The sequence below is a fragment of the Scardinius erythrophthalmus genome (assembly GCF_964197995.2).
Source record: "Scardinius erythrophthalmus genome assembly, chromosome: 1".
Classification (NCBI taxonomy): domain Eukaryota; kingdom Metazoa; phylum Chordata; class Actinopteri; order Cypriniformes; family Leuciscidae; genus Scardinius; species Scardinius erythrophthalmus.
The window spans coordinates 66,598,743-66,608,170 of NC_138221.1; the positions used below are offsets into that span (position 1 = coordinate 66,598,743).

The 9,428-nt window shown below is 38.3% G+C and overlaps 1 protein-coding gene across 1 annotated transcript; it reads left to right on the forward strand.

The window, feature by feature from the left end:
• Window positions 1-6,459: 6,459 nt before the first annotated feature.
• socs3a (suppressor of cytokine signaling 3a) lies at window positions 6,460-8,983 on the forward strand. The gene is made up of 2 exons (XM_081371222.1): window positions 6,460-6,761; window positions 7,515-8,983. Exon 2 carries the CDS (start codon window positions 7,547-7,549, stop codon window positions 8,174-8,176), a length of 630 nt encoding a protein of 209 aa, XP_081227348.1. The 5' UTR covers window positions 6,460-6,761; window positions 7,515-7,546; the 3' UTR covers window positions 8,177-8,983.
• Window positions 8,984-9,428: the final 445 nt, after the last annotated feature.

Sequence of the window (9,428 nt, forward strand, 5' to 3'; positions counted from 1 at the left end):
CTCAACTGAGAGACTTGGCGTGCTTCCAGAGGTGTTTCCTATTGGCCGATAACCCTCGTTCATGTACAGGGAACAGGGAACAGGGAAGTGTCCCGAGATAGCAGGCCTCAGCCTGCTTCAGTTCTCTGGTATTTGAGCTCAAAAGATGTTCAGAGGAACAAAAGAGTTGCACATGCAGCCAGGCAAGGCAATATGAGTGAACTGGGTGTCAGATTCCTTCTTGTTGAACACTGCTGTACTGTTAATTCTCACTGGCTGAGAAGAGAACCATGCTGGAGGACGTGCAAACAGAAACGAAGAGAAGAAGTCCAACAGGGAACAGTCGCACCTCTGAGAGTTTCAGACCACCAGGCCATCTGTAGGGTCTGGCCGAAACCTGCTCTGTGCCATTCAAATACTGCGCCCTAAGGGGCTGTTTACACAACACCGTTTCCAACTAAAAACGCAAAACGTTTTATGCGTTTTGGCCGTTGGGAGCCTGAAAATGCAAACTTTTGAAAACCGGTTTCAAAGTGCACGTTTTTGAAAACGGTCTCCATGTAAACAACAAAAACGTGAATCTCTGAAGACGATCTCGTCATGCACATGCGTATTACGTGTTTAGTCTATAGTGTTTCATCGCCATCTACTGGCCTGGCCACAGAATACAGGGTTTTTAGCCGTTTTCGCGGATCCGTGTGAATGGGGATCGTTTTAACAATGGTGTCTGTACGCGAAAAAATCAAAGGAAAAACTCAGTTTTAAGCGTAACGTTGTTGTGTAAACGTACCCTAAGTCTCACAATTGATTGTTTAGCATTAGCATGTTGATAAGCTAACTACATAGCAAATCTCATCTGCATGATTTGGTGTGTTAAAGTCCTCCCGGGAAGTTCGTACGTACGAGGTAGGAAGTCGGAATATGTTTACGACGACAGGTTACGTTCAAGTCACTTTCGTTGGAGTAAGATGGCCGTGTAATTTCTCTTAATTACAATTAATAAATGAAGCCACTGCAAACGTTATCATAACATAGGGGAAAAATGCGTTTTCTTTTGAATCCCCATGTGCAAGAATGTGAATAAGGGCAGAAGTCATAATGTAAAATTAGTTATTTATGCATTTAAATATAATACATTTTTGTTTGTACTCTACAAATTAGCACTTATATTCCAGTACAAATGCACAGTGCAATAAAAAAATACATAACAGCTTGTCCCTTATATTGTGATCTCACACAGCATAATATTTTAGTCCATACAGGGAGACATTCTTACATTAATTAACGACAGAACTATGACGTTGAATGCTCGTAGTTTCTTTTGCGCTTTATTTATATATCTGTCTCTATCACATTGTACTGTGCAAACATGTTTACAGCAAGGACTCGGGGCTCTACAGTGTTTTCTTATGGAAGAGGAAATACGTCTCAGTTTTTCAGATGTTTAAACACTACAGATTCTTTCCAGATGAAGTGCTCTGTCCTAAATCACACATGAAGTGAACTTCCAAAATTATGGCCTTCACCTTCTCCTTCCGTCATCTTTACAACAGAGAGTCTGAATCAACACAGAACTGACTTAACACTGAACATCTGAATGCATTGTTTTCCTGTCATCTCTGTAAAGCTGCTTTGAAACAATAAAGCGCTGTATAAATAAATCCAGGTGACTTGACTTTCACACATCTGTGAAGTGCACTAGAGCCTATAGGGGCCTAATTAAGCACGTTTTAACATGCAAACACACAGATTTGAACATAGAGTTCAAATCCAAGAGATTACAACAATAGAGTTTACATAGAATTTACAACATAGAGTTAACAACATAGAGTTTACAACATAGTGTTTACAACATAGAGTTTACAATGCTAAACTCCACACCAATGTTCCTATTTATAAAAACGGTCTTTGATATGGAAAATTTCCAGAGTTTTCCCGAGTCGGAGAACAGCAAGTATTTGGAAATCTAAGCAATTCTTGCCGCTTGTCGTAAAGCATTGGACGTTAACTGTGATAACATTAATTATGGGGCGTTTCGATTTATACAACTTTAAGACAGGCATATGTTTCTTTGTGCGAATGTTTGTTCTCTGAATTACATATGCACATTGGGGAAATTATCGTATTGAGATTAAAACTATGACGTCTTCTACTCTACAGTTTTTGAATGAGGCTCCAGGTCTTCTGTCCTGCTCCTGAGACCCACAACCTGCTTCAAAAATACACTAAAGTTTTCTGTTTTCAGTTAGAACGGGGTCGTGTTAGCGGCCCCTAAGTTAATAACTAATGATCTTTACAATGGAAGTGAATCAATCAAAACTAACTTTAGCTGGACAATAACTTTATTCTAGAGCTGCTGTAAAGCCAAAACAATCTCTGTTACTGTAATTTCCTATTATCACTGTAAAGCTGCTTTGAAACCAGCTATATTGCTAAAAGCGCTATATAAATGAAGGTGACTTGACTTGAGCTTGTGATCTGGCTGATCCTGAAGAGCTGGATCTGCTGGTTCAGGTGTGATGGATTAGGATTGGATCTGAACTCTCCAGAGGGTTGAAGACACTCGACCACAGTGGGTCCCATCTGCCATTTCAGGACTCATAAAGGTGCTCAAGCTCACTATGTTCCCTCAATGAAGCCCATTACTGGAAAACTTTGGACTCCGGGAGAGCGAAGCGTGCCAGTTGGGATTGAGCCTGTCTTACAGGTTGGAAAATGTGGTTCATTTCCTTAATTATTTTGTTCGCTCAGTTCATGTAAACAAACAGGATTTGTTTTCCCTCACAGAAAACTGTCCTCATGGGGACCAAAGAATGTCCCACAAAATTAAATAACTGGTATTATTATAGGGACATTTTGTTCCCACAATATAGGGTTTAGCAGGAGCACACACACACACACACACACACACACACACACACATTATCTCTCTCTCTCTCTCTCTCTCTCTCTCTACGCATTACATCAGGTTAATGCCATTATACCATGCACAAAAGTTTTAATGTCATCATTTATAATAGATAGAATATAAAATATAAAACTAAAAATAACATAGTCAAAAAAAAAAAAACTGAAAGTAAATAATGATCATGTGTTAATATGACCCGTCCTGCTCACTGTCAGTGGTTTTACGGCCCGGAAAGATCAACAAAAAGGGTGATTTCAAACTGATAGGAAAACAATGTTGACATTCCACCGATCGTAAATTATTAATGTTATATTGTTGATATTTCCTTTTCTGTTTTCTGTTTTTTTATTATTATTATTTGCTAAACAAATATATATTTCCTTCCTGGAACAACTTTAAACCGTTTTCTGTTTCCAAAAGGAGGAAACAAGGAAAACTGATAAGAGTTCCCAACATGCAGTCAGGATACTTCCTTCCATTCAAGACAAGCATTATCATGTACAAATAATTCACACTGTCTGATGAAGTGTGTGGACAACTACAGGAGCTCATCGTCTAGGTGTGTTTTCTTTTCCATCCCATTACCACTGAGCCTCTGCCACAAGTTTTTTTTTTTTTTAATACAACAATATGCCATCACATGGCTTCAGTGAATCCGACTGGTTTCTTTTAATAAGCAGCTCACGGTCTCACCGCCAGTCTCACGAGAAGGTTTTCCCCACACATGAATCATGATGAAACACAGATGGCTCGCAGGAAACCTCAATGAGATCTTATCACACACAAGCCTAAATGCTTATCAAGTTCGCGTGCAAAATATTTGACCTATCTGGATTATTAGACTCAATAAGTAATAATATGATCGATTGAACAGTGTTCCCAATGTGAACCATGCTTAAGGAAACAACGATTGCTGGGGATTTTTATTTGTGCATGCAGAGAGCAATTCTACACTAAAACAAGGAAATAAGTGGCTTTATTTTATTCAAAGTACATACTATTACAAACTGTTAATGCTGTAATATAATCATGGATCTGATAAAACAGGAATCCTACCATTTTCCCGGAAGTTTTTCTGCACACTGTGAATAAATAAAATGTTAGTTGCCTATATGCATGATTTTCTTAAAGGTACAGTGTGGCATAATATGAGGCCTTTATCTAAAAATGTTTTAATGAAACACAAATTCAGTCATAAGTACACTTTGGACAATATGGTACAGGTCATATGTTTTGAATATATTGGATAAAATAATCAATTCACACTTTTTAACGGTTAAAACGGCATTCGTTTGTTTTCTATTGTTATTTAGAAGTAAATTATTGGTGTAATCAAATGCACGTGTTTTACCATAACCAACTGAAACGTTCATTTCAAACATATAACCATTTAAATCAAAACAACAAATACAACTGGAAATAATACTTATGAATACATACAACATAAAATGAATAAAGCTTTATGAAAGTGTGATATAAGTGGATAAATTACTTAAATTACTTTCTTCTTCCTGCATATATGCACTCATGTGTATCTTGGAATATGGCTATATTTGTGTGAATATGTGCTATATGTATTTGTGTAGAATGGATAGATTACAGATTGCACAATATTAGATATCACCTCCCTTTACTAGTGAAATCTCAAAAAAGGAGAACTGGAAGCAGAACAGAAAATACTGAAGATTATGCATTCCTGCGAAACTCCTACAAATTACCACCTCATTTCTCACTAAAAACTGTGAAATATCTTACAGTAACATCATCTTATCAAAAAATCCATTCTGTTCCAACCTTTTACTCAACTCTTATCTTCCCTGACCCATATCCCTCCATTATTCTGCAATAGACTGAGTGCTTTTATACGAGATGAACTTGATAAGAGGCAGCTCATTCTCGGACTCTGGTAAACTAGCTTTGTTTAAATATAATAAAACCCTTCCTGGATCTCATTACAATAATCAACATTACATATTTGCTCTGAGCAAATGCTATCTGGAAAGTGCACTGACTTATTATTAACACACTGTTCCCACATAAGTCGCTTGTTCTGTGTTGATGTACACAGACAGGTTGATGATGGCATCTGTGTGTGTATCTGGGTTAGCAGGAAAACTGAAACCAGAAACTCTTCTTGATGGCTGAAGATGATAACGATAATGATTCTGATACTGTTCCTCTGTTGTATTCTCTGTAAATAAGAGCAATGACATCAGTTGTGTTTTAATTCCTTTCTATGCAAAACTCTCTACTTGAAAACGCTCTGGAAAGTCCAGTGCAGTTTTTCCCTGTGAGGACGAGTGGAAAACCGACCAGCAGATAGGCCTACACACACTCTATATTTTGTCCAGTTTCTAACGAGACGCGTGTCTTTCTGTTCCTTTTTCTCGGCCAGACTACCCATATTTTCAAAGTAATTTTAGCCTACGTTTCTGCCTGAGGAGATTCAGCATTTTCAGTAAATGAGCTTCACCGCTCGCATGCTGTTGACTGTATTGTTTATGTGAAACCGCATTAGTCAAGGTGACTTATTTAAAAAAAATGTTTTGATAATGATCACTTATATGATAATCTTTTAATATAGGTCAATGGCATGTTTGGGAATTGTTCAGATAAATTTGGTAACACTTTACAAGAAGGTTCATTATTTAAGATTATTAACTATAGTTAACATGAACTAAGAATGAACAATACATCTAAAGCATGTTTTAACCTTTAACATTTACTTATACATTAGTGAAATCAAAGGTTGTATTTGTTAACATTAGTTAATGCACTGTGAACTAACACGAACAGCTGTATTTTTATTAACTAACATAATAAATACTGTAACAAATGTATTGACCATCGTTAGTTCATGTTAGTTAAAACTAATGTTAACTAATGAACCTTCTAGTAAAGTGTTACCATAAATTTGAATGAAAAGTACAAAGGATTTTTTTCCACTCAGAAACTGGAATTTCCTGATTTTTTAATAGCATTTTGTGTCATTACCTATTAGGGGTATATTTAAAATGTATAATATAGTCTTTCAGATATGATATAGAAATAGATGCATATCATGTAAATACATGTTTATTATTTAGCCTACATAAACATGATTATTAGGCTACGCCTACATTGTTTAAAATACATGCTTTGGGCAATTTTCATTATAATTAATTAACGTTTCTAGCTAAAATAAAATGCGTGCTTTGTGCTATCTTGTTAACTTTACTATTACTTATAGGCTTTATTTACTTAGTATCTTATAATCGTAAATTAAGCCGACAACATTAGCGTCCTCTTGTGGATAGACATGCGTATTCAGTCAGACTATCGTGTCAACACACTCGTTGTTGGCCTCAAATGTGCTAAATACCATACACTTTGTATGCACTTTATCATCTAAACAGATCCTTTAACACGCATGAATGCACACATGGCGCGAATTTGTGCCCGAAGAATCGTGGAGAATTCGAAATTCGCATTATCACTTGTTACTAGGAAACGGTCTCTGTTCATCAACAAAGGGGAGGTGTGTTGTGTCAGGGAATACGTTTACAGTAAGACTGTATATCTGGAAGAGTGGAGACAGAGAGAGAGAGAGAGAGAGAGAGGGAGAGGGGGAGGGGAAGAGCATGTGAAGTACCAGGAATAGTATTACTGACAACCTACCCTTACTGGAAGAACCCCTGGGCGGAGCCAAACTAGAACATGACGAGGAGGCCACTACAAATAACACAGGAGTTCAGCACACCAGCGAAGAGAAACACTAACTTCTCTTAACGAGACACGGGTTGAGTTGAGGAGCGAGCGAGAGAGAGAGAGAGAGAGTGAGACTTACTACTGTGGATATTACAAACAGTTCCCATCTATCTAAAAAGACTCAAAGGTAAGAGAGGGTTTCAGAATATATTCTTGGTAAACTAATCAGAGTGCCAGCTCTGACTTTATTTTTATTGGCTTAACTTAGTAATTCTTACTCCTTAATAGCTAATAGAACAATACTTAGGTTACACTTTATTGGTAACACTTTATTTGACCGTCATTGTTACATGTTACATGTAGCCTAACGTTAGTTGTAATAACTATAAATTGTGCATTATTACATTCAACTAACCATAAACTAAACCAAACCCTAATCCTAACCCTATACAGTAAGCACATGTAGTTTGTTAATTTTACTCAGTACTTAAATGTATACTTACAGTGTAACTAAGACACCTTAAAATAAAGTGTAACCCTTTATTTTAAGGTGTTTGTGTTACCGTGAGTAATAATAATTAACTATATGTACTTATTATGAGGTTTGGTTAAGGTTGAATTGCATGTAATTATACATAATTTATAGTTACTACTACAGTAAAATACAGTAAAAATGTCAAATAAAGTGTTACCGACACTTATGTTCAGCCAAGAGCTATTAGCCAATTATTTTTAAATTTTGTCAACCAATCATAATTATAGCAAAATCAAATAGTTTTTGTATTTGGATAAGTTGGGTATCTTCACTACATGTACTTCAATCTGCAATGATAGAACAGTATCAGATGTCTTGGTTTGATGACTGGCTTCAAACCCCTGCCCCATTGACTCATTGAACGTGTGTGTTTCCTGTGGTACTCATCAAAGTCTTTCTCCACAGGCTCCTGCTACTCGCTTTGAGAGACTCACGCCATGGTATCCCACAGCAAGTTTGACAACGCAATGAGCAGCAGCCTTTTTGATGCAAGCATGCGGCTGCCGTCTCACCGTTACAAAACCTTCAGCTCCAAGCTGCAATACCAGATGGTGCAACACGCCATCCGAATGCTCCAGGAGAGCGGCTTCTACTGGGGGTCCATCAGTGGAAAAGAGGCCAACCACCTGCTGAACTCGGAGACTAACGGGACCTTTCTGGTCAGGGACAGTTCGGACAACCGCCACTTCTTCACGCTCAGCGTCAAGACCGAGTCGGGCACCAAGAACTTGCGGGTTCAGTGCGACAACAAGTCCTTTTTCCTGCAGACAGACTCCAAGAGCGCGCAGTCCGTGCCACGCTTCGACTGCGTGTTGAAGCTCGTCCATCACTACATGCCCTCGCCCAAAAGCAACCTGTCAATTGGAAACTCAAGAAGCGCGTACTACATCTACACAGGGGGGGAGAAGATCCCTCTGGAGCTTTTAAGACCCCTGCCTTGCATAATGTCCTCCCTGCAACACCTCTGCAGGAAGACTGTGAATGGACATATAGAAGTTTCTGACAAGAGAGAGGAGTTGCCACAACAGCTCAAAGACTTCCTTCAAGAGTACGATGCTCCCATTTAAACAACTGCTAGCTGATAGAGATGCACTGATCTGTGAGCTACGGTGAATGAAGAAACGAGGGGGCCGAAGCTAGTCGAGACCCAAAGGTCGTTGGAGGCTTGATGGGCCAAAGAAGTATTGAACTGTTCATGAGTACATGGAGTTGGCGGGTACTGATGGATTGTCACGTGACTGATCTCCAAGCCTCGTTCTTGCCAGTGAATGGACATTTGTACTGTTCCTTCGCTTGTACCAGTGCCAGTATCTGTGGGCACCAATCACTGCCTCTGCACTGCCCCGAATCTGCAGGGAGAGACAGAAAGCCATTTAACCGAAACCAGCCGCCACCGCCTTCTTCCAAGTAAATATTTGTGCCTTTCAAGGGAAAAAGGAAGAAGTGAGTAACAGCATAGCACTGAGGCACAAGCTGTTGAGAAACGACTTCTGGCTGGGAACAAAAGAGTCAAAGCAGTTCGGATAAAAACACACCAGGACTGAACATGTATAAAAATGGACTTGTACTTGAAAGAGCGACACTTTGAAACAAAATGTGTGTGTGTTTGTAGAGTCGACGTGTGAGTTTGTGTTTGTGTCGGGAGCAGTTTAAACGACACTGCTTGTCATTGAATGTATTAACATTACATGAGTGGTCTAACAGATCGCCCATGTTTCACCTTGTCATACAAAACACTGTTTACATATATGAAGATCGGTTATCTTTTGTAAGGACATCTCAACCATGTTGGTGATGTTACGTATTTATATTTATATATACAAAAAAGAACATTTCAATAATTTATTAAAGAGCACTATTTTTGTACAAATGTATTCCATGTCTTGGGTTTTTCATTTCTCAAATGGTTGAAAATGTTTAAAATGGTTGTAGATGAATCAGAGCTGCCGGCGCCTATGATTCAGATTCCCGCAGCTCTTCTACTGGAAGGGTTAAAGTTGATTCAGAGATATTCACTTTAGCGAGCGGGAATGATCCTCCCCCCCGCTCTCTCCGACAAGGCTGTTCCAGTAAAACTTTGACTGATATGGGGAAGCTCAGGATTACAGTCAATGTTTTACTCACTATTTAAAGGAACAACCTTGGACAACTGAGTAGATATGATATGCGAAGCGAGATAAGCGGTTATATTGCAATTAAAAGGTAATTACAAATGATAACATTTTATGGTTACACGGTATCTTTGTTACTCTGTAACTATACATTTAAGTACTGAGTAATATTAAGCAACTTCATTTACTTAGTATTGGGTTAGAATTT